The sequence below is a fragment of the Erinaceus europaeus genome, chromosome 11 (genome assembly GCF_950295315.1).
Source record: "Erinaceus europaeus chromosome 11, mEriEur2.1, whole genome shotgun sequence".
NCBI lineage: Eukaryota > Metazoa > Chordata > Mammalia > Eulipotyphla > Erinaceidae > Erinaceus > Erinaceus europaeus.
The window spans coordinates 50,112,793-50,138,826 of NC_080172.1; the positions used below are offsets into that span (position 1 = coordinate 50,112,793).

Sequence of the window (26,034 nt, forward strand, 5' to 3'; positions counted from 1 at the left end):
TCCACCCCTTCCTCAGTTGGGTGGGGAAGTGGAATGTAGCTTCCCCCCTACCCCAGCACCCCAGCCTTCCCTGGGCAAGAGCAACCCAGGACAGTAGACGCTGACAGCTTCTCCTGTCCCAGGTGATCGTGGTGACACAGGCACAGGAAGTCAGGCTGTCAGGTTGGGGCAGCAGTGGGTTGGAAACTGACCAGAAGACATGTGTGCTCCAGTGCCCCTCCCCAGGCCACTGAGCCAAGCCTGGGAGAGGACATTGGGTGGTGATTCTGCACCTGGGCATTTGGGACACTGATACCTAACTACTGGGACTCCTGGTGACAAATATCATCTTAGAGTGGAAATCCCCGAGTTGTGAACTTATCTGTCTCACTGGGAGCATTTGCCCCAGTCAGGGTCCCCTCCAGAGGACGAGTCAAGAGTGGGCCAGGAGGTCACCACATTCAGGACCACTTACTTCACTTACCAGCCCAATACTGCCGAGACTGATTCTTTTCTCCTTTTCCCCAGCCAAGTCACTTCAAGGAAATGTTGATTTACAAGACTGTTCTTGCCACTGGGTCTGAGCTTCTCTTTGGAAGTTCACATTATCTTGATGCAGAGAACCCCTTCCTGCATCAAGCCAGATTTGCAAGTGGAGAGAGGTATAGCAAATGGGAGAAGGCATGTCAGACCCTGCATTTTTAGTTGCAACATCTGGCCTGGGGTCCTTCAAACCTTACTGGTATGTCCTGTCCTGCGTCCTGCTCCCACCGAAGCTATGGTGCCAATTTGCAAGGTGCTAGCTACCTGAAGCCTTGATATTCCTCATGCCTGCCCCACAGCCTGTCACCCTGGCTAGGTCAGAAGCTGAAAACTACTTTCTTCCACCTTCACTGCCCATCTTGGTCTCTTATCTCTGACGGTTCTTTTTCCTTTCACTCAATTTCTGTTTATCCGTTCTTGCACTTTATCAAGAGTCCTCCAGTTTCTACCCACGAATGGTCACCCAAAGGGTTTGGCCCACAGATGGTTCAGAATCTTCCTTTTGCCCCAAGAACCACTAATATAGTCAGAGGCCCTTCCCTTCTCTAAGCTCATCCTGGTGAGACCTTTCAAAAATGGCCTTTCCCTACTAGCAAAATGAGTTAAGTATGGGCATGAGACAGTCTTGGGGCTCTTAGTCTTAGTGTCCTCCCCTCCCAGTCTCCTCTTGTACAGTATTAAAGAGCCCTTTCTCCAGATTCATACCCTTTTCCCCACACAGATTTAAAGAATTCTGTGTCCCCAGTTTCCTATCTAAAAACTGGGGTTGGGCTTAATGCAAGTGTTTTGGCAGTGTTGGGACAGCGGTCCTCGCTTTCCCAGGGCCGGCTCAGCCAGCATTTGGGACAATTAATTGGTCTGAACCTCCAAGAAGCTTGTACAGCCAGGCCGACAGGAGACCTGATAGAAGCCAGGGATGGTAATGCAGGTGCAGTTCCCACTAGGGAACGTAGGGGTCTGTGAATAGCGAGCTTCGCTGTTAAACTGAACTGAGTCTCCTGAAGTGTAATTAAAGTTTTTATTGAGGCCCTGAGCTCTGGCTTGATTTCTTTTCGCCACAACTCAAAAAAGTGCCCGCCCCCGCCCGGCACTAAATGACAGACATCCCGCGGTGGCCAATCAGAGGGACCCGCTTCCTGGAACTAACCAATTCTCGCTCGAGTGGGCGGGGCGGCCAGGCCCGAAACTTTGGCGGTTCCGCTTCAACATGGCCGAAGGGAGCAGCAGCCAGACAGGCGGCCCCTGTGAGAAGCCGGGGGGCTCGTCCTCGGAGCCTGCGGCCCCCAGTCCTGACATCTCTAGAGTGAAGCTCCTCGACACCATGGTGGACACATTCCTCCAGAAGCTGGTCGCCGCCGGAAGGTAAGGTGACGGGAGTAAGACCGAAGACACTTCAGACCACGGGGGCCGGGAGGGAGACATTGAGGCTCTACCCGCGGGATTCGAAGCCGCGCGAGACAGAAACTCAGCGGGAAATGAGTATGGGTCACGTGGGAGCCAGGGCTGGCGGGCTGAGCGGTCGGCACGCCTACGTGTGGTCACGTGATCCCGAGGGCATCCTGCCCCAGAGGGCACCTGGGCTTGAGATTCCGGGCCTCTGATCATCACCGACAGAACTCAGACTTGGCCTTGGTGCCTCCGCACTGAAGCTGTAATGCCAGTTTCCTTAGGAAACGCCAGACTTCATGCTGTTAAAGCACTCCTTGACTGGATGGTTGTGAGGACCAAGGTATCATTCTGCAAAGAAACAGTTACTATGTTAAAATACTATGTAAGATATGGACACTTTTTTGTGGTCTGTCAGAAGGCGGGCGGAGGGACACCACAGCAGGAAGCATCCCAGTGCCAAATGCTCCCTTGTGGTGTGGACATGGCAAGGCAGGTGCCCTCCCAGGTGAGCTATCAAGCTGGACCAGGTTATTGGATACCATTTATTTGTATATTTTAATTTTCAAGATCCATTTATTTGATTTATTAGAGAGGAGATCGAACCAGAGCTTCACTCTGATACGTGCCAGTGCTGGATCTCGAACGCCAAACTACCTGTTGCGCCACTTAAGATTTATTATTTTTAAACAGCTGGCTTATGGCAGTGCAGGGGATAGAACCTGGAACCGTGGCGCCTCAGATATGAGAGTCTTGTTGTATAACCATTATGCTGTCTCCCCAGGTCTCATACTGGACGCTTATAAATATGTATACTTTATCTAGAGGGTCCAAATACATGCATTGCAAAAAAGGGGGGAATAAATAAAATCAATAAAATGGTCTCTAAGACTTTGTGAGAGCTATGGTCATTATAGTTGGGAGGGTGCAACTATACTTTGTAATTTTATAATACTGTAAACCACTAATATTCTAAATCACTAATAAATTGAATAATAAAAGTGTATTTTATTTACTTCACAGAAGGTTAAGAAAGAGAAAGAGAGAGACACTAGAGCAGCACATGAGATGCCAGGTTTTGAACTCAGGACTTAATCCAAAACCCTGTGGTTGTACCACCTCTAGAGAATGTTAGATGCTTTATTTATTTAATCTTTTAAAGTTTTTATTTACTGGGTAGAGAAAGGAAAATTAATAGGGAAGGAGGAGATGGAGGGCATGTGGTTTAAGTGCACACATTACAGTGCGCAAGGATGCAGGTTCAAGTCTTTTGTCTCCACCTGCAGAGAGAGCTTTGTGTGGTGAAGCAGGGCTGCAGGTGTCTCTCTGTCTCTCTCCCTGTCTTCTCCCCTCTCAATTTCTCTGTCTCCATCCAATAATAAATGAATAAAAATATTTTTAAAAGGGGGGCATGCACCTGTTTGAGTATATATGTTACAGTGCTCAAGGACCTGTGTTGGAGACCCTGGTCCCCACCTGCAGGGGGAAAGCTTTGCAAGTGATGTAGCAGTGTTGTAGGTGTCTCTTTTTCTATCTCCCCTGCCCTCTCTGCCAAGAAACTCACCTCTTGATCTGGGGAGACAGCATTATGGTTATTTCTGGCTGTCTCTATCCAATAAATAAAGATTAAAAAAAAAGAAAAGGGAGTCGGGCAGTAGTGCAGCGGGGTAAACACAGGTGGCGCAAAGCGCAAAGACCAGTGTTAAAGGTCCCGGTTCGAGCCCCCGGCTCCCCACCTGCAGGGGGAGTCGCTTCACAGGCAGTGAAGCAGGTCTGCAGGTGTCTGTCTTTCTCTCCCCCTCTGTCTTCCCCTCCCCTCTCCATTTGTCTCTGTCCTATCCAACAACGACGACATCAATAACAACAATAACTACAACAAAAATAAAAAAAATGGGGGACAACAAAAGGGAAAAATAAATATTTAAAAAAAAATTTTAAATGAGAGAGACAGAAGGGGAGGGGAAATTTCTCTCAGTCGTGTCAGATGAAAGAGAAATGAAGAAAAAAAGACTACTAGGAGTGGTAGATTTGTTTTTCAGGCACAGAGCCCCAACCATAACCCTGCTGGTAATAAAAAATAAAGATTTACAACTGTAGTCCCACCTCTCATGCACATAAATGCTGAAACACTTTTATCAGAATATCCAAGGGTCAGTGCCCAGATTGCAGTCTCTTCTAGCCCTGTCTGCCCACTCTATAATTCTGTAACACCCCCAATTTTTCCCTCTCTAGTCTTAGCTAGGTAACTCCACAAGCAGAGCACAGGACTTGCACATGAGTTGGGTGGTAGCACTGGGCTAAACACAGGTGGTGCAAACCGCCAGGACCTGCATAAGGATCCCGGTTCTAGTCCCCGGCTCCCCACCTGCAGGGGGAGTTGTTTCACAAGTGGTGAAGCAGGTCTGCAGGTGTCTGTCTTTCCTCCTTTGTCTTCCCCTCCTCTCTCCCATTTCTTTCTGTCCTATCCAACAATGACGACATCAGTAACAACAACAATAGTAACTACAACAATAAAAAACAAGGGCAACAAAAAAAGGAATAAATAAATATTTAAATATATATATATAGGAGCTGGAAGTGGTGCACCTGGTTGAGCACACACAGTACAGTGCACAAGGACCTGAGTTCAAGCCCCCATTCCTCTCTGCAGCAGGGAAGCTTCACAAGTGGTGAAACAGTGCTGCAGTCAGACTATTTCCCTCTATATCCTCCTCCCCTTTCTGTTTTTCTCTGTCTTTATCCAAAATATATGAGATATTAAAAAAAAAAGATTTATTCAGGCGGGAGAGATAGCATAATGGATATGCAGATTCTCATGCCTGAGGCTCCAAAGTCCCAGGTTCAATCCCCCGTACCACCATAAGCCAGAGCTGAGCAGTGCTCTGGTGTTTCTCTCTCCCTCTGCATCTCTCAAAAATAAAATAAATAAAATATTTTTTTAAAAAGATTTATTCATTTCTTGAGATAGAAATAGGGAGAGAGGCCAGAGCAGCACGCTGGCATATGCCACATGAGGATCAAACTTGGGACCTCTCCTTGGAAGTCTAAAACTCTACCACAGTGCCACCTCCCAGGCCTCAAAATAGAAACTCACCTCTACAACAAGGGCAACAAAAGGGAATAAAGGAAGAAAGAAAAGAAAGGGAGTCAGGCTATAGCGCAGCGGGTTAAGCGTACGTGGCGTAAAGCGCAAGGACCAGCAGTAAGGATCTGGGTTCAAGCCCCCGCTCCCCACCTGCAGGGGAGCTGCTTCACGGGTGGTGAAGCAGGTCTGCAGGTGTCTATCTTTCTTTCCCCCCCTCTGTCTTCCCCTCCTTTCTCCATTTCTCTCTGTCCTGTCTAACAACAACAACATCAATAACAACAATAACTATAACAATAAAAAAACAAAGGCAACAAAAGGGAAAATAAATATATAAAATTAAAAAGAAAAAGAAAAAAGAAACTCACCTCTTGATGTGGGGCGACAGCATTATGATTATGCAAAAAGCCTGAGGTACCAGGAGTAGGGTGGTAGCGCAATGAGTTAAGCGCACATGGCGCAAAGCACAAGGACCGTGGAAGGATCCTAGTTTAAGTCCTGGCTCCCCACCTGCAGAAGGGTCACTTCACAGGTGGTAAAGCAGGTCTGCAGGTGTTTTTCTCTCCCCTCTCTATCTTCCCCTCCTCTCAATTTCTCTCTGTCCTATCCAACAACAACAACAAACAATAATAATAACCACCACAACAAGGACAACAAGAGGCAAAAAAATAGCCTTCCTGGTACAGGCACTGAGCCCCTGCAATAACCCTGGAGGCAAGAAAAAAAAGTATGATGTACCAAAGGTCCTAAGTTCAGTCCCCAGAACCACCATAAACCAGAGCTGAGCAGTGCTCTAGTAGCTGTCTATGTGTATCTTTCTGTATTTCTCTGTCATTAAAAATAAATAAATGAAAAATAAATAAATAGTGGTCTGGGAGGTGGCACAGTGGATAAAGCATTTGATTCTCAAGCATGAGGTCCTGAGTTCGATCCCTGGCAGCACATGTACCAGAGTGATGTCTGGTTCTCTCTCTCTTCCTCTCCCTCTCATTGATAAATAAATAAAATATTTTTAAAAAGAAAGAAAAATGAAATATTAAAATAGAGAAAAAGATTGACTTTAAAAAAGAAACTGGGAGTTGGGCGGCAGCTCAGCGGGTTAAGCGCAGGTGGCGCAAAGCGCAAGGACTGGCATAAGGATCCTGGTTCGAGCCCCCAGCTCCCCACCTGCAGGGGAGTCGCTTCACAGGTGGTGAAGCAGATCTGCAGGTGTCTGTCTTTCTCTCCCCCTCTCTGTCTTCCCCATCTCTCTCCATTTCTCTCTGTCCTATCCAACAACGACGACATCAATAACAACAACAATAAAACAAGGGCAACAAAAGGGAATAAATAAATAAAAGAAACTCACCTCCCTTCTTGCTCCCCTCCTGGCCTGGCACTTTGCCTTCCCTACATAGTTAGTCTTACTGTCCATCCCACTCACTGCTTCACTTAGAGAATGTTTGGGTGCCAAATATTTTATTTATATATTTATCTTGTAGAGACAAATTGATTGTGGAAGGAGAGATTTACAGAGAGAGACACCTACAGCACTGCCCCACTGCTTGTGGAGCTTCCACGTCTGCAAGAGGGGAAAATAGGTTTTTTTTTTTAAACTTTTTTAAATATTTTATTTATTCCCTTTTGTTGCCCTTGTTGTTTTATTGTTGTCATTATTGTTGTTATTGTTATTGATGTCGTCGTTGTTGGATAGGACAGAGAGAAATGGAGAGAGGAGGGGAAGACAGAGAGGGGGAGAGAAAGAGAGACACCTGCAGACCTGCTTCACTGCCTGTGAAGCGACTCCCCCGCAGGTGGGGAGCTGGGGCTCGAACCGGGATCCTTTCCTTAGTCCTTGCGCTTTATGCCACATACGCTTAACCCGCTGTGCTACCGCCCAATTCCCCAGGTTTGTTTGTTTTAAAGAAAAAGCTCACAGGCAAAGGGGACCTCTTATTACAAAGGCCCTGAGATGGTCAGGACATCCTAGGAACCCATAGTTTGTAATTATGTCTTACTATATGTGCTTAATCTGGTGTGCCACCTCCTAACTCCCATGTAATTATGTCTTGGTACCATTCAGGACGCCATCAGGATCCATCCAGACAAAGTCCTTCTTTGGTTTTGAGTATTTTCTTTGCTTTCTTTCTCCTTTCCTTTTTCTTTTTTAATTTTCATTTAAAAAATTTTAAAGTATTTTTATTTTTGAGAGAGATGCAAGAGAGAAAGACAGAAACACCAGAGCACTGCTCAGCTCTGCCTTATAGAGGTGTGGGGGATTGAACCTGAGACTTTGGAATCTCTTTGCATAATCATTATATCTAGCCCCGCCCCTCTCCCTTCCTTTTTCTTTCTTTCAAATGAGAGTAACAGGTAAATGCTACCATTCTTTTAATTTAATTTTATTATTACTTTTTTAACCAGAGCACTGTTCAGCTCTGGCTTATGGTGGTGTAGAGGATTGAACCTGGGACTGTGGAGCCTCAGGTATGAGAGTCTCTCTCTCTCTCTTTTTTTTTTAAAGATTTTATTTATTTATGAGAAAGATAGGAGGAGGGAGAAAGATCCAGACATAACTCTGGCACATGTGCTGCGGGGGACCGAACTCCAAACCTCATGCTTGAGAGTCCAAAGCTTTACCACTGCGCCACCTCCTGGACTACCTCTTTTTTTAAAAAATATTTATTTATATTATTATTTTTTTCCCTTTTGTTGCCCTTGTTTTATTGTTGTAGTTATTATTGTTGTTATTGTTAGGCCAGAGAGAAATGGAGAGAGATGGAGAAGACAGAGAAGGGGAGAGAAAGACACCTGCATCGCCTATGAAGCGACTTCCCTGAAGGTGGGGAGCTGGGGGCTCGAACCGGGATCCTTACACCGGGGTCCTTGTGCTTTGCGCCATGTGGCTTAACCTGCTGCGCTACTGCCCGACAACAATATAACAACAACAGTAACAACAAACTGCAAAGACCCAGGTTCAAGCCCTTGGTTCCCACCTGCAGGAGGAAAGCTTTGCGAGTGGTGAAGCAGTGCTGCAGGTGTCTCTCTGTCTCTCTCCCTCTCTATCACCCTCTTGATTTCTGGCTGTCTCTATCCAATAAATAAAGATAATTAAAAAAAAATTTTAAAAACCAATAACAACAAACAGTAATAACCACAACAACAATACAACAAAGACAACAAAAGGGGAAAAAAATGGCCTCCTTTTTTTTTTAATTACCTTTATTTATTGGATAGAGACAGCCAGAAATTGAGAATGGGGGAAGATAGAGAGGGAGAGAAACAGAGAGACACCTGCAGCCCTGCTTCACTCACAAAGCTTTCCCCCACAGGTGGGGACTGGGGGCTCAAACCTGGATCCTTGTGCACTGTGACATGTACGCTTAACCAGGTGAGCCACCACCTGGCCCCCGAAAGTCTCTTTGCATAACCATTGTGCTATCTACCCCCATCTCGGCCATCCTTTTTAAATTAACATTTTATTTACTTCATTTAATTAATTTATTTATTTTATCTTTATTTTTTTATTGGATAGAGATAGTCAGAAATCAAGAGGGAAGGGAAGGATAGAGAGGGTGAGAGACAAAGAGACACCTGCAGCACTGCTTCACCACTTATGAAGCTTTCCCCCTACAGGTGGGGACTGGGGGCTCAAACCTGGGTCCTTATGCATTGTAACATGTGCGATCAACCAGGTGCACCACCACCCAGCCCCATATTTACTTCGTTTTAATGAGAGAAAGACCAGAGCACTGCTCAGCTCTGGTTTATGGTGGTGCTGGGGATTGAAACTGGGACCTTGGAGCCTCAGGCTTGAGAGACTTTTTACAGAACCACTATACTGTCCCCCCCCCCCCCCCTAGAATTTCTGAGATATATAACAGAGAGGCAACGCTGAATCCAAATTCCACCTACTTACGTTTTATCAGATGACTTTCAAGAAGGGGTTCCTGTTTCCCACATCCTTTTCATCACAGGGCAGCCACTATTCTAGTAGTTGCCTCTCTTAATAAGTGTAAATGGGTTGTTTCATTGTTTCAATCTGTATGTCCCCAGTTCCTCATTATGTTGTAGACTGCCTGTAAACTCTGTCATCTCACTTCCTCTTCTGTGAACTGCCTACTCATTTCCTTTAGCTATTTTTGCAGACTTAACTTTTTAAATTTTAAACAGGTTTTTTTTTTTAATCTTCATTTCCTAAAATTCTGGTGTAGTCTAAAAATTAGTCCTTACCACTTTTAGAATGAAGAAAGAGTTAGTGTTAATTTTGTCTGTAATGTTTTTGAGGAACTGAAGTCTTGGAGGGAAAGCATCTACATTAAATATTGCTTTTACCAAATTATATTAAAATTGCCGTTAAGGGCTCAGGAGATAGCATATGCAAAAAGGCTTTTTTCTCTCCTCCAGGGTTATCACTGGGGCTTGGTGCTGGCACTAGGAATCCACTGCTCCTGGCAGCCTTTTTTTTTTTTTTTTTTTTTTTTTGGTAGAGGATGAGATAAAGAGAGAGAGAAAGAGACATGGAGAGGAGGAGAGACACAACACTTGTACTTCTGGTGGCGCTTCCCCCACAGGAGCTCCCGTGTCGTCGTAGCCAGGGGCTTGAACTGGGTCCTTGAGCATGATCAAGTGTACATCTATCAGGTGAGCTCTCTCCTGGCCCAGTATTATATCTTGGATTCATTTAACAAAACTATGCATTTAATTTCGAGCATTTACTTCTTTTAAAATGTTTGTGTATTTCATGAGGTAGGCAGAAGGAAGAGATCAGAGTATTGCTCTAACAAATGTGTTGGGAATTGAACCCAGTCTCAAATGTACAAAACATGCACTCTTCCTGCTGAGTGAGCCACCTCACTGGTGGCTGAGGAGATAGCATAGCACATATCCCACAAGACTGATGTTTGAGGCACCAAAGTCTCAGGCTCAATCCCCAGATTGTAGTAGTGCTCTGGTTAAAAAAAAAAAAAAAAAAAAAATCAGGGGGCTGGGTGGTAGCATAGGGGGTTAAGTGCACATGGCACAAAGTGCAAGGACTGGCGTAAGGATCCCGGTTCGAGCCCCCAGCTCCCCACCTGCAGGGGGCTCGCTTCACAGGATAAAGCAGGTCTGCAGGTGTCTATCTTTCTCTCCCCCTCAGTCTTCCCCCTTATCTCTGTTTCTCTCTGTCCTATCCAGCAACAGCAACAGCTATAACAACAATAACAACTACAACAAGGGCAACAAAATGGAAAAATAGCCTCCAGGAGCAGTGGACTTGTAATGCAGGCACTGAGCCCCAGCAATAACCCTGGAGGCAAAAAAATAATAATAATCTAGTGCCTCTTGCACTATCTACAAGAGAGGAGCTGCAGTGGCCCAGGAAAGAGACTTAGTGATTACAACATTGGGTCTTCAACTTCATTCAGTTGGGCCCTCAGTGGAGCCCTTGAGTCCCAGCTTCTTCTTTCTCTCTCCTTGACGGGAACTTTTTAAAATCATCACATTGGAGGGTGGTGGGGTGATAGCATAATGGTTATGCAAACAGACTCTCTTTCCCAAGAATCCAAGGGCCCAGGTTCCACTCCCCACACCACCAGAAGCTAGAATTAAGGACTCTGGTTAAAAAAAAAAAAAAAGTAAAAATCATCACATTGGGGCAGGGGTAAATAGCATAGTGGTGATGCAAAAACACTGTCATGCTTGAGGGTATCAGATCTCTGGTTCAGTGCCCTCAGCACTATAAACCAGAGCTGAGTAGTACTCTGGTAAATAAAGCAAACAAATCAAATCGTTGTGTTACAGCCAGACCACAGCTTAGCTGATAGAGCACGCAGTTTACCCTGCGTAAGAAGCTGGGTTTGAACTCCTAGCACCACATGGGAACACCATGCATGGCACCAGGGAGCTCCAAATCCAGTGGTATGGCTCCTCTTTTTTTTTTATTTATTCCTTTTTGTTGCCCTTGTTGTTACTGATGTCATTGTTGTTGGATAGGACAGAGAAATCTCAAGAGGGGAGGGGAAGACAGGGAGAGAAAGACACCTGCAGACCTGCTTCACCGCTTGTGAAACGGCTCCTCTGGAGGTGGGACGCCTGGGGCTCCAACCGGGATCCTTCCGCCAGTCTTTGCGCTTCGCGCCATGTGCACTTAACCCCGCTGCACTACCGCCCGACTCCCCACGCTCCAGTCTTTTTAAAAGGCAAGTGATCCTGGAGGTTTTGTTTTGTTTTGCTTTTAATATTTATTTATTTATTTATTCCCTTTTGTTGCCCTTGTTTTATTGTTGTAGTTATTATTGATGTCGTTGTTGTTGGATAGGAAAGAGAAATGGAGAGAGGAGAGAAAGACACCTGCAGACCTGCTTCACCGCCTGTGAAGTGACTCCCCTGCAGGTGGGGAGCCTGAGGCTCAAACAGGGATCCTTATGCAGGTCCTTGCACTTTGCACCACATGCGCTTAACCTGCTGTGCTACTGCCCAACTCCTGATCCTGGAGGTTTTGAATAAGGCTGAAGGGAGAGAGTTCCCTTCTGAGTGTCCATCGTGGGTTTCGCTGGAAAAGAATTTCAAGAGAACTCGGGTGACAGATGTACAGTTTCTAAATTTGTCCTTTACTGGGTTCTGAACAGGATTTGTTCAGAATTGAAGGGGCCTTTGGAATAAGTCCAAAAAAAGGCCTTTCTGTGCAAACACCCTCTTGTTGTTTACCACCCTTATATCACACTCGGGCCCACTGAAACACACTCTTCCCACTTTTTTTTTTTTTTTATGTTTTATTTATTGGTTAATGAGAGGGATAGAAGGAGAAAGAGAGCCAGACATCACTCTGGTACATGTGCTGCCAGGGATTGAACTCAGGACCTCATGCTTGAAAGTCTGATACTTTATCCACTGCACCAACTTCTGGACCACGGTCTTCCCACTTCATATGTGCAGTGTAAAGCAACTTTCTGTGTTCTAATGCAGTGCAACCCAGTTCCACATGTTCAAGCTCAGTGAAAACAGTGTCTGTGCTTCCCAGGATCTCCTGTGCCCTGTCTTGTCCCTCAACAGGGTCACAGTAGGTAAAGCATGAGATCTGGAGTCTCCGACAGTGTGTGTGCCAGAGTGGTGTCTGATTCTCCTCTCTCTCCTCCTATCTCTTTCATTAATAAATTCCCAGCACCACTATCAGCTGGAGCTGAGCAGTGCTCTGGGAAAAAGCAAAACAAAAATGAAGTGATCTGTCTTGCCATCCCAGGAAACATTTCTTAATGAAGCAGGATTAACTCCATAGGTGGAGGATGGGGGTTTCAAGTCACAGTGATCCCCACATTCCATCCCGTTTCTTGTCCTAGTCACCATCTTTACTCCCTTTGTTCCCTGATTGAAGTACCATCCCTAACCGGGATCCTTACACCAGTCCTTGCGCTTTGCCCCACGTGCGCTTAACCTGCTACTATCGCCTAACTCCCTTTTTTTTTATTATTATTACTATTTTTAAAACATTTTTTTAAATTATTTTATTGGATAGAGGCAGCCAGAAATTGAGAGGAATGGGGAGGTAGGCAGAGAGACACCTGCAGCCCTGCTTCACCACTCGTGAAGCTTTCCCTCTGCAGGTGGGAACTGGGGGCTTGAACCCAGGACGTTGAGCACTGTCATGTGTGCTTAACCAGGTGTGCCACCACCCAGCCTCCCTTTTTTTAAATTTTTTTTAGAAAGGTTTTAAATTATATTGTAGATTGACGGGTAAATGTAAAGTTACATTTTAAGTTTAATGATATTTTTCATATCTTTAAAAAATAGCTTGTTTAGGGGTCCAGGTGATGGTGCACCTGGCCAAGCACACACATTACAGTGCACAAGTACCCGGGTTCAAGCCCCTGGTCCCCACTTGCAGGGGGAAAGCTTCATGAGTGGTGAAGCAGGGCTGCAGGTGTCTCTCTCTTCCCCTCTCTACTTCCCCCTTCCTTCTCAATTTCTGTCTGTCTCATCAATAATAAACAAAAATATTTTTAAAAAACTAGCTTGTTCACTCATCTTTTTTTTGTTACACTTTAATTTTATTTAGTATTTTATAAATTTTATTTCACCACTCCCATCACCGAAGGTCTGTGTCCCCATCCCCACACCCATTGATAACCACTGTAGTTCTCCCAGTCTTGAAAATTGGTTAGCTTTTTTTTTTTTTTTTTGCATTCATTTGTGTTGTTTATGTTCTACATCTGAGTGAAACCATCATGTAGTTGTCCTTCACCTCCTTACTTTTGTAAGGAGCATAATCTCCAACTCCATCCACTTTATCCCAATGGACACAATGTCATGCCTTTTTATTGCTGCTACCCTGGTGAGTATATGACCCATCGCTTTTTTATCCAGTCATTTGCTGAAGGGCATTTTGGTTATTTCCAGTTTTTTGCTATTGTGAATAAAGCCACTACGAACATGGGTGTACACATGTCCCTTCAAATCAGTGTTATTACATCTTTTGGTTCATGCCTAGTAGGGGGATTGCTAGATCATATGGCATTTCCATTTGTGTTTGTTTAAGGATTCTCCATACTGTTCTCCAGAGTGATTGTACCAGTTTGCATTCCCACCAGCAGTGTAGTAGAGTTCCTCTCTCTCCACCTCCTCTCCAACACTTACCTTCTCTTGTTTTATTGATGGAGCCCATTCTCACAGGTGTAAGGTGGAATCTCAGTGTGGTTTTAATCTGCATTTCTCTGATAATAAATGAGTTAGGACATTACCACATATGTCATGTGAATTTTAGAGAAGCCTCTATTCATATCTTAAAGATTATTTATTTTAGTTTTTTATATTTATTTTCCCCTTTTGTTGCCCTTGTTGTTTAACATTGTTGTGGTTATTATTGTTGTTATTGATGTCGTTGTTGTTGGATAGGACAGAGAGAAATGGAGAGGGGAGGGGAAGACAGAGGGGGAAGAGAAAGACACCTGCAGACCTGTTTCACCGCCTGTGAAGCAACTCCCCTGCAGGTGGGGAGCCGGGGGCTCAAACCGGGATCCTTATGCCGGTCCTTGTGCTTTGCGCCATGTGCGCTTAACCCACTGCACTACTGCCCGACTCCCTTTTTTATTTATTTTTAACAACATTTTGTGGGCTGGGCTAGATAGCATAATGGCTTTGCAAAGAGACTCATGCCTGAGGCTCCAAAGTCCCAGGTTCAATCCCTCGCACCACCATAAGCCAGAGCTGATCAGTACTCTGGTATGAAAAAAAAAAAAATATATATATATATATATATATATATATATATATATATATATATATATATGGTCCACGAGGTGGCACAGTAGATAAAGCATTGGACTCTCAAGCATGAGATCCTGAGTTCCATCCCCAACAGCACATGTACCAAAAAGTGATGTCTAGTTCTTTCTCTCCTCCTGTCTTTCTCATTACTAAAAATAAATGAAATCTTTTAAAAAAATTATTTATATTATTGCTATGAGAAAGAGAGATACAGAGGAGAGGGAGAGAAAGAGACACCAGAACACTGCTCAGCTCTGGCTTATGGTGGTGCTGGGGATTGAACCTAGAACCTTTTACAACTTCAGACACAGAAATCTTTTTCTCCCCAGCACAAAGCTGATTTTTTTTAAGGATTTATATATTTATTTGCAAGAGAACCAGAGTATCATTGGCATGTAAAGTGAGGGATCAAACTTGAAACTTCTTGCTCATGAGTCATTGTTCTAGCCACCCTATGACCTCCCCGGCTGCAGATGTTTCTTTAATGAGAGATATTGAGAGGAAGATAGATACATACATACTAGAGCACTGCTCAGCTCTGGCTTATGGTTGGTGGTGCTAGGGATTGAACCTGGGACCTCAGAGCCTCAGGCATGAAAACCTTTTTTTCTCTTCTCTTTTCAAAAAATTTTTATTTATTATTATTTTACTGCCACCAGGATTAGCTGGGACAGAGAAATTGAGAGGGAAAAGGACACAGAGGTGGAGAGAGAAGACAGACACCTGCAGACCTGCCTCACTCCCCTGCTTCACTCCTCATGAAGTGGTCCCCTACAGGTGGGGAACGGGGCTCTAACCCAGACCATGCAGGGTGATGTGTGCGCTTACCCAGGGTGCCATTACTCAGCTCCTGCACAGACGTCTTTTACGGAACCGTAATGTGTCTCCCCAGCCTGATTTGTCTTATTTCATGAGAGACCTGGGGCCTCGCCATGCAAGTCCAGGGTGCTCCCTGCTGAGCCAGGCCCCTGGGCACTTTGGCCTTCCTTGGCACTGCGCGGCACTGTGTCCTGGGGCTAGGGACTGAAAAAGAAGCCGCGGGCTCCTCTGTCCTCAGAGACTGGCCTTAGACCTGCCTTCTCTCCTCATCTCCTGTCCTGTGTTTTCACTTTACTGGGGTCCTCAAGCCTCCCTTCACCCTGGACTTGCTCTGCTGCCCTGGGGCCTGGGAAGAGGGACAGCCTCACCCGCGTCCCAGCCAAACCCACATCGAGCCACAATTACCCGGTTGTGAGGCCAGCTCTCTGGGTCCAACGTCACTGTCCCTCCACATCCTCCCTGCACCACAGACTGCGTGGCTCCAAGGACCAGCAGAAGGGACCCCCGCCCTCTCCCCTTTGCACCCTGTTTTGGGGACCTAGGTCACGCCTACCCAGGCCATTGATGCTCAAAGCAGCGCCCATGCCAGAAAGGACTGGAAGGTGCTTGCCTGTTACAAAATAAATAAGCACACAAACAACAACAACAACAACAACGTGTTTAGGGGCAGAAATTGGGTGAGGATGCCTGGAGGGCTGTACAGGGGCCCTGGGCTGGGGAGACAGTATAGGGGTTATGCCAAAGGTTTTCATGCCTGAAGCTCCGAGGACCCAGGCTCAGTCCTCCAGCACCACTCTTAAGCCAAAGCTGAGCAGGGCTTTTGGCGCCTCTCTCTCTCTCTTTCTCTTTTCTTTTTTTTTTTTTTTTTTGCCTTCAGGGTTATTGCTGGGGCTTGGTGCCTGCACCACCTGCTCCTGGAGGCCATTTTTTCCCTTTTGTTGCCCTTGTTTTATTGTTATTGTTATTATTATTATTATTGTCATTGCTGTCATTGTTGTTGAATGAGACAGAGAAAAATGGAGAGAGGAGGGAAGACTGAGGGGGGAGATAGACACCTGCAGACCTGCTTCACAGCCTGTGAAGTGGCCCCCCTGCAGGTGGGGAGCCGGGGGCTCGAATCAGGATCCTTATGCCAGTCCTTGCACTTCGCGCCGTGTGTGCTTAACCCGCTGCACTACCGCCTGACACACACACCCCTTTTTAACCAGAGCACTGCTCAGTTCTGACTGATGGTGGTTCCAGGGATTGAACCCAGTACTTTGGAGCCGCAGGCACAAGAGCCTGTTTGCGTAACCATTATGCTATCTACCCACCACCCTATAGCTTGCTTATTAAATAACAAATAATATATGGGGCGGGGGTAGATAGCATAGTGGTTATGCAAACAGACTGTCGTGCTTGAGGCTCCAACGTCCCAAGTTCAATCCCCTGCACCCCCATAAGCCAGAGCTGATTAGTGCTCTGGTTTAAAAAAAAGAATTAAAAAATAATAATAATATATGTGCTTTTTAAAGTCTCTAAAAAGAAATGGGGGGGGGTTGCTGACTGTCCTTGTCTGTGAGGCTCTAGGTACCCACCCACTCTTAACCTTGCTACTTACTCTGTGGCCACCCCTCCAGGAGCAGCCAGGCCCCCAGTGAACCTTCACCTAGTTAGGGACTCCTTGTCTATTTTGGCAGCTCATAAGGACATTACTTCCTCAGACAGGTCCTCCCTTGAAGCTGATCCCCCTCCGACCCTCTCTCAGCTGGGTGACAGTCTCAGCCTCTTGCCTGCGCACGATCTCTCCATGGGTGGCCACCATGGACTGGCCTTTGTTGCCCTCCCACCCTCTAAGAAAGCTGCAGAGCTGTCCCTCCACAGTGTCCAGAGCCGCAGGCCCCAGCAGGAGCCCCACAGAACAGCACCCTGTAACTCTGAGGAAGGAAGGACCTCTCAAGCAAGCAGAAAGGTGGATAAGAGAATGGGGAGGGAGAAGAAAAGACTTGAGGCTTCATCTAATTCATTTGAGTATCTTTGTTCACTGAGTGTGTGTGTGTGTGTGTGTGTGTGTGTGTGTGTGTGTGTGTGTGTGTACGTACTAAGCACCCTGGCCTTCCAGCCACAAGTGTGTCATGGGGGAGTTCCAAGTGCCCACAAGGGAGAGCTGCTTTTATTTATTTGTTCATTCATTTACTTATTTATTTATTTATTTATTTATTTATTTTTGCCTCCAGGCTTATTGGTGGGGCTTGGTGTCTGCACTGCAAATCCACTGCTCCTGAAAGCCATTTTTCCCATTTTGTTGCTCTTGTTGTTATCGTCACTGTTGTTGTTATTGCTGCAGTTGTTGGAGAGGAGAGAAATTGAGAGAGGAAAATAACACAGAGGGGGAGAGAAAGATTAAGACACCTGCAGACCTGCTTCACCACTTACAAAGCGACCCCCCTGCAGGTGGGGAGCCAGGGACTCAAACTGGGATCCTTACGCAGGCCCTTGTGCTTTGTACCATGTGCGCTTAACCTGTTGCACTACCGCCCAGCCTCCTTTCTATTCATTTTCAGACAGAGAGGAAGAGAGAGTGAAAGAGCCCATAGCACTGAAGCTGGGCTTGAACCTGGGTCATCAGCAGGCAGGACAGTGCACTATGAGTGCGCTTCAGTGCTGTGATCTCTTCAACTCTCTCTCTCTGCTACTCTCTCTATCTAAAAATAGATGGGTACGTATGTAGAGAGTTAGATCTTTAAATGATTTTAGCATATATTTAAGGGTTTATTTTTAGGAAACACAGAACATAATATGGAGGAGTGTGTGTGAGGGGAACATGTTTTGAGTAAACAGTGTCAGGGAAATTGGGTAGGCACATGCAGGAGAATGAAATGGGATCATTGCATCTAGGCACACACACAAGTCAGCTCAAAATGGATCAAAGTCTTGATGTCAGGCGGAAACCATAAAGTACATAGAAGAGAACTGGCAGAATATTCCATGTCTGCTTCGGAAATGTCTTCAGAGCCCAACAGCAAGGAAACAAAAATCAGTGGGAGCTACATCAAACTGAAAAGCTTCTGCTACAGAAAACAGAGCCGTCACCCAAACAGAAAGACGGTGTACAGAATGGGAGGAGCTCTACATGCCAGACATCAGACAAGGGGCTAATAACTAAAACACATAGAGAACCCACAGCACTCAGCAACACACACACACACCATCCAAAAATGGGGAGGGTGGCCAGGTGGTGGAGCACCTGGTTAAGCACACACAATACAGTGCTCAAGGACCCAGGTTCAAGCCACTGGCCCCCACCTGCAGGGGGAAAGCTTCACAAGTGGTGAAGCAGGGTTATAGGTGTCTTTTCCCTCTCTACCTCCTCCTTCCTCAATTGCTCTCTGTCTCTATCCAATAATAAATAAATATAATATAATTAAAGGGGGGTGGGCAGTACTGCAGCAGGTTAAGAGCACAAGACCAGCATAAGGATCCCAGTTCAAGCCCCCAGCTCCCCACCTACAGGGGGGTCACCTCACAGGCAGTGAAGCAGGTCTGTAGATGTCTATCTTTCTCCCCCCATCTCTGTCTTCCCTTCCTCTCTCAATTTCTCTCTGTCCTTTCCAGTAGCAACAATAACAATAAGGGCAACAAAATGGGAAAAAATGGCTTCCAGAAGCAGCAGGTTCGTAGTGCAGGCACTGAGCCCTAGCAATAACCCTGGAGGCAATAAAATAAAATAAAATATGGGAGTCGGGCAGTAGTGTAGTGGGTTAAGCACACATGGTGCAAAGCACAAGGACCGGCAGAAGGATCCCGGTTCGAGCCCCTGGCTCCCCACCTGCAGGGAAATCGCTTCACAAGTGGTGAAGCAGGTCTGCAGGTAACTCTCTCCCCCTCTGTCTTCCCCTCCTGTCTCCATTTCTCTCTGTCCTAGCCAACAACAACAATAACTACAACAATAAAACAAGGGCAAAAAAAGGGAAGAAATACATATAAAAAAAGAAAAATATATTAATATATAAAAATATAATTAAAAAGAAATTTAAGGGTGGAGGGTAGATATAATGGGTATGCAAACAGACTTTTTTTTTTTGGATAGAGACAGAGAAATTGAGAGGGAAGGAGATGGAGTAGGGGGGTAGGTGGGAGTAGATAGCATATAGCATAAGGGTTATGCAAAGAGACTCTTGTGCCTGAGGCTTCAGAGTCCCAGGTTCAGTTCCCTTTACCACCATAAGCCAGAGCTGAGTAATGCTTTGGTTAAAGAGAGAGAGAGAGAGGAGCTGAGCTGAGAACACCGGGTTACGTGCACATAGTACGAAGCACAAGGACCTGCACAAGGATCCCAGTTTGAGCCCCGGCTCCCCACTAGCATGGGGTAGTTCCACAACCGGTGAAGCAGGCCTACAGGTGTCTCTCTTTCTATCTTCCCCTCCCCCTCTCAATTTCTCTCTGCCCTATAGGAAAAAAATGGCCACAGGAGCAGTGGATTCATAGTACCAGCACCAAGTTGAGCCACGGCAATAACCCTGAAGGCAAAAGAGAAAGATACAAAGAGTGGGGGTAGATAGTATAATGGTTATGAGGCTCCAAAGTCTCAAGTTCAACCCCCCACACCACCATAAGCCAGAGCTAAATATTGCTCTAGTAAAAATAAATAATTAGTGGTCCAGGAGATGGTTCAGTGGATAAAGCACTGGATTCTAAAGCACTGGATTCTCAAGCATGAGATCCCGAGTTCAATCCCTGGCAGCACATGTACCAGAGTGATGTCTGGTTCTTTCTCTCTCTCCTATTCTTTTCATTAATAAATAAAATCTTTAAAAATAAAATAAAAAGTAAATCTTGAAAAAGAGACAGGAGAAAAAGGACCAGAAAGAGAGCTCCCTGGGGGTATGGCATGCCCTGCCATGCACATGGCCGACTCAAGCCCTGGCACCATGTGGGAGGAAGCATTGGTGCTGTGGTCTCTTCTTTCTGTCTCTACCTGTAGCAACCTGGAGTAGTGAAAACTCACGTGTGCAGGATCCCCACTCTTTAAAAAAAATTAGGGGGAGCCAGGCGGTAGCGCAGCAGGTTAAGCGCACGTGGTGCAAAGCGCAAGGACCGGCGGAAGGATCCCGGTTCGAGCCCCCGACTCCCCACCTGCAGGGGAGTCGCTTCACAAGCGGTGAAGCAGGTCTGCAGGTGTCTGTCTTTCTCTCCCCCTCTCTGTCTTCCCCTCCTCTCTCCATTTCTCTCTGTCCTATCCAACAATAATAACCACAATAATAATAGCCACAACAATGATAAAATCCTCCAGGAGCAGTGGATTCAGGGTTCTGTCACCAAGCCCCAGCAATAACCCTAGAGGGAAAAAAAAAAAAAGAACTTTAAATAGACCAGCCATGTGACCTGGCAGTTCTTCTAGGTATCTGTTTAAAAAACACAATAACACCTAGCCACAGAGATGTGTGTGCGCATGTTCACCAGGGCTGCTACTGAGATGTCTGGTGTCCAGGGCTTTCACCCAGCCAGGAGGTGGACAGAGCCCAGAGCCCTTTCTGCCAGAGGCAGGGTATCTGGGCATAAGTGTGGGACTGCCTCAGGGTTTGTCTTAACTCCCTTTTCCTTCTTCTCTTCTTCCTCCTCCTCCTTTCCCTCTTTTTTTTTTTTTTTCTCAGACTACAGTACCAGGTATTGCCAGGTGGTTTCCCATCCAAGTTCTAAAGTTCTAATCAGGCCCGACCCTACTTAGGACCCAAGATGAGAAGAGTTTGGGCATATTCAGGATGGTATAACAACTGACCTTTTCCTTTTCCTTTTTTTCTCTCTCTTTTTTTTTTAAGTATTTTTTAAAGATTTAGTTTATTTATTAATGAAAAAGATAGGAGGAGAGAAAGAGCCAGACATCACTCTGGTACATGTGTTGCCGGGGATTGAACTCAAGACCTCATGGTTGAGAGTCCAGTGCTTTATCCACTGCGCCACCTCCTGGACCACTTAAGTTTGTTTGTTTTTTAAATCTTTATTTATTTATTGGATAGAGACAGCCAGAAATTGAGAGGGAAGGGGGTGATAGGGAGAGAGACAGAGAGACACCTGCAGCCCTGCTTCACCACTCACAAAGCTTTCCCCCTGCATGTGAGGACTGGGGACTTGAACCTGGCTTCATGCGCACTGTAATATGTGTGCTCAACCAGGTGCGCCACCACCTGGCCCCTTTCCCTTCTCCTCTCCCTCTCCCTCTCCCTCTCCCTCTCCCTCTCCCTCTCCCACTGCTCAGCCCTGGTTTGTGGAGGTGCCAGGGATTGAATCTAGGACCTCAGAGCCGCAGGCATCTTTTTGCATAACCACTATACTATCTTCCCAGTCCTTTATTCTTACTTTTTCAAATAAAAAGAGCTAGACAAAGAGAGCTTTCTCCAGTGCAGTGGGAGCCAGGCTCAAACCTGGATTGCTCACACGGCAAAGCAGTGCATTATCCAGGTGAGCTATTTCACAGGTTGTCTTGACCCTCTGTCCTTCCCGCCAGCTACCAGAGGTTCACTGACTGCTATAAGCGCTTCTACCAGCTGCAGCCTGAGCTGACACGGCGCATCCATGACAAGTTCATAAGCCAGCTGCAGACGTCCATCCTGGTAAGTGGTTTGCCAGGTGCCGCCCTACCCCTCTCTGCCCAGGGCCCTGAAACACTCCTTAGTGTAGCTAGCAGCCCTCCTTCCCCACCAGTCCCATGGGCATCTTTAAAATATATATATGAATGATTACTGAATAGAGATAGAGAGAAATTAAGAGGGGCAAAGGAAGTAGTGAGGGAAAGAGACAGACATCTGCAGCCCTGCTTCACCACTTGTGAAGCTTCCCGCCTGCGGGTTGGGACCAGGGGTTTGAGCTTGGATCCTTGCGCACTGTAATGTGAGCACTTAACCAGGTGCGCCCCCACCTCCCCCGCCCACATAGCTGCTAGCCCTGAGTGCTCAGCCAGGGTGTGCTGCTTTCTCCAGCCCATTAAGACTTGGTGGCTCTGCTCCTGCAGGGAACCCCAAATAGACTTTCTTTTCTTTTGATTTCTTTTGATTTTTTATTTGTTTATTTGCTTTCAGGGTTATCTCTGCGGCTCAGTGCCTGAATCACGAGTCCACTGCTCCTGGAGGCCATTTTTCCCATTTTGGTGCCCTTGTTGTCACCCTTGTTATTTATCATTGTTATTGTTGGATAGAGCAGACAGGAATCTTTTTTTATTAATATATTTATTTATTTACTATTGGATAGAAACAGAAAAATTGAGAGGAGGGAGATAGAGAGGTCTCTCTGTCTCTTTCCCTCTCATGTGACTTTTTTAATTCCCTTTTGCTGCTCTTGTTGTTTCATTATTGTTGTTGTTATTGACGTCATTGTTGGATAGGACAGAGAGAAATGGAGAGAGGAGGGGAAGATGGGGAGAGAGAGATAGACACCTGCAGACCTGCTTCACCTCTTGTGAAGCAACTCCCCTGCCGGTGGGGAGCTGGGGGCTCGAACGGGGATCCTTCCACTGGTCCTTGCACTTCGCTCCAAGTGCTCTTAACCAACTGCACAACCGCCCGACCCCCAACATATGACTTTTTTAAAAAATTATTTATTTATTCATGAGAGAGATAAGAGGAGAGAAAGAACCAGACATCATTCTGGTACATGTGCGGCCGGGGATCGAACTCAGGACCTCGTGGTTGAGAATCCAGTGCTTTCTCCATTGCGCCACCTCCCGGACCACACAACATATGAATTTTATAATTAAAAAAATAAAGTGTAGGGGGGAGTCGGGTGGTAGTGCAATGGGCGAAGCGCAGGGACCGGCGTAAGGATCCCAGTTCGAGCCCCCCGCTCCCCACCTGCAGGGGAGTTGCTTCACAGGTGGTGAAGCAGGTCTACAGGTGTTTATCTTTCTCTCCCCCCTCTGTCTTCCCCTCCTCTCTCCATTTCTATCTGTCCTATCCAACAATGACAATATCAATAACAACAATAACTACAACAAGAAAACAAGGGCAACAAAAGGAACTAAATAAATATTTTAAAAAATAAAGTGTAGGGACAGGTGGTGGCACACCTGGTTAAGCGCACACATTACAGTGTGCAAGGACCCAGGTTCAAGCCCCTGGTTCCCACCTGCAGGGGGAAAGCTTCACAAGTGGTGAGGCAGGGCTGCAGGTGTCTGTCTCTTTCCCTCTCTTTTTTAAATATTTATTTATTCATTCATTTATTTTTGTATTGAGAAATTGAGGGGGAGATAGAGAGGTTCAAGCCCCAGTCCCCACCAGCAGGGGGAGCTTCATGAGTGATGAAGCAGTGCTTCAGATGTCTCCTTTCTCTGTCTCTCCCTGCCTTTCTTCCTCCCTCTGTCTCTCACTATCAAAAACGAGAAGAATGGGAGTTGGGCTGTAGCGCAGTGGGTTAAGCGCACATGGCGCAAAGCGCAAGGACCATCATAAGGATCCCAGTTCAAGCCCCCGGCTCCCCACCTGCAGGGGAGTCGCTTCACAGGCGGTGAAGCAGGTCTGCAGGTGTCTTTCTCTCCCCCTCTCTGTCTTCCCCTCTTCTCTCCATTTCTCTCGGTCCTATCTTAACAACGACGACATCAATAACAACAACAATAATGACTACAACAAGGGCAATAGGGGCCAGGTGGTGGCACACCTGGTTAAGCACACACATTACAGTGCACAAGGACACAGGTTCAAGCCTCTGGTCCCCACCTGCAGGGGGAAAGCTTCACAAGTGGTGAAGCAAGGCTGTAGGTGTCTCTCTGTTTCTCTCCCTTTCTCCTTCCCCCTCCCCTCTCAATTTCTCTCTGTCTCTACCCAATAATAAATAAAATAAAAGATTTTTTAAAAAATTAAAAAAAAACAAGGGCAACAAAAGGGAATAAATAAATAAAGATTTTAAAAATAAAATGAGAAAAATATAGCCACTGGGAACAATGGATCTGTGCAGGCACCAAGCCTCTGTCCTAATCCTGATAACAGGAAAAACAAACAAACAAACAGTCACTGAGGAGAGCCTGTCTCAGCCACAGGCAGCTTAGCTCTCCCCCACTGTGGGCTGGTGGGCGCCATCACCGTCATTCTGTTTCCTCTCCAGGAGGAAATCTCAGAGATCAAGGCGGAGGGGAACCTGGAGGCCGTCCTGAACTCCCTGGACCTCATAGTGGAGAAAGGCAGAGGCCGCACAGAGCCCGCCTGGTGAGAGGCGGCCATGGAAGGACCCGGAGGCTGGTTGCTGGGCAGACAGCAGCAGTTGTGGCCAGGGTGGCACTGTCCCAAGGGTTTAGGACATGGCTGGGAAGGTACTGAGGGAGCAGTCTTCTTGGGAGTACCCCCATGCCTGTGGCCCACCTGGCCTGAGGAGGGGCTGCAGGGGTCCAGTGGCCAGTGTAGGAATCCTGCTTTGCTGAAGGGTGTTAACTCAATATAGCACCATTCTGTGCCCAGTACTGATATATATTTATTTATGGAAAGAGAACCAGAGCGTCACTCAGGCACAAGAGATGCCGGGGGTCAAACTCAGGACCTCCTGCCTACAAGTTGCACCCACTGCCACCCACTGCCCCAAAATATATACATATTTTTTTAATGTATGCTTTAAAGCTTTATACTTAAGAGAATTCAGTTTTATAACTGAGAGGACTGGAGAGAACTGTCTGCCAGGACTGGCCCATCTCATTACTCAGGCCCACTACCCTCCTTGTGTGGCCTCCACAGACCTGTCTGCACAGCAGCCCACACTTCTGGCCCCTCAGAAAGCCTGGGGAGGTGTGTGTGTGTGTGTCCTGTGCACCCTGGGCTCAGGGCCCAATGGTGTGTAGCCCCAGAGAGCACAGGCTCATGGGGCAGAGGCAGGGCTGCAGAGTGGGCTCTGACCCAATGTGTAATACACAGGCCAGGGTGTGGAGGGGGAGCACAGGGAGGGGGGCCCCGAGCTGGGTGGCTCCTAGGTGCTGGGGGGCAGTAGGTAGGTGCTCAGTTGTGTGGACAGAAGGTTAGGTTAGTGGGGGTGGGGGTGGGAATATCCCAGAGGGCCAGAAGGAGAGCCTTGCCCCACCCCCCAGGCGCCCCAGTGGGGTTCCCGAGGAGGACCTGCGCAGCACCCTGCTGCCCTACTTCCTGCAGCAGCGGGACGCCCTGCAGCGCCGGGTGCAGAAGCAGGAGGCAGAGAACGCACAGCTGGCAGCAGAGGTGCTGGCTGGGCGCAGAGAGATGGAGGTGCTGCAGCTGCAGGGCCAGGTGCACCGGCAGGCCTGGCAGGTGAGCATGACTAGGGGTGGGGTGGGGTGGGGAGGGGTGGGGTGGGGTGGGGTGGGGTGGGGTGGGGTGGGGGAGGACAGCTCACCAAGTTGGACGTGTGCTTTGCCATGCACACGGTGCAGCTTTAAGCCCTGGCACCACATGGGAGGTGTCATGGCACCAAGGGAAACTCCAGTGCTGTGCTATCTCTCCCATACTGCCTCTCCCTCTGAAAGAGTGACCCAGAGTGTGAGATGGTACATGAGCCAGGCCCCAGCTCCACAGCCTCCTGTTCTGGAGCAGGACTTGCTGTTGTGCCCACCACCCTGGGACCCGTGTAGAGCCAGGCCTGTGTGTTCAGCCCAGCCTGTCTGCCCTCCACACATACAGGCTCTGCACCAAGAGCAGAAGGAGCTGCTGGCTGTGCTGCGGGAGCCCGAGTAAGGAGAGGACCAAGGAGTGAAGTCACCACCGAGGACAAGGCCTGTGTCCTTCTCATGGAATCCTTGCCCAGCTCCACTTGGAGATTGGGCCCTTTCTGCTCGGAGATGGCCCCCACCCCCGCTGTCTGAGCCTCCCGCAACCTGGCTCAGGGACTCTGTGTTTAACCCTTCCTGATTACCCCCTTGCCCTGCTCTCCCGCATCCGGAAATAAACTCCCTCCGGTCTGTAATCTGCACGGTGCTGTGGGGTAACTAAGGTTAAAGTGCCGCTCTTCCCGTGGGATGCTGCCCAGGCAGGCATAGTGGGGCTCTGCGCTCTGGGGCATTGGGTGTCCTGGGGGTGATGCAG

General features: G+C 47.2%; 1 protein-coding gene and 1 long non-coding RNA gene across 2 annotated transcripts; both read left to right on the forward strand.

Annotated features, from left to right (window-relative positions):
* The first annotated feature begins 271 nt into the window (after positions 1 to 271).
* On the forward strand, positions 272 to 25,915 carry PMF1 (polyamine modulated factor 1). Its single transcript, XM_007535447.3, has 5 exons — positions 272 to 1,884; positions 21,516 to 21,621; positions 24,101 to 24,201; positions 25,068 to 25,263; positions 25,633 to 25,915. The coding sequence occupies exons 1-5, from the start codon at positions 1,730 to 1,732 to the stop codon at positions 25,684 to 25,686; spliced, it is 612 nt and encodes a 203-aa protein (XP_007535509.1). The 5' UTR covers positions 272 to 1,729; the 3' UTR covers positions 25,687 to 25,915.
* Positions 8,302 to 11,084, forward strand: LOC132541345 (uncharacterized). Its single transcript, XR_009552529.1, has 3 exons — positions 8,302 to 8,360; positions 10,754 to 10,870; positions 10,946 to 11,084. It is a non-coding gene; the product is annotated as an uncharacterized LOC132541345 (long non-coding RNA).
* Positions 25,916 to 26,034: the final 119 nt, after the last annotated feature.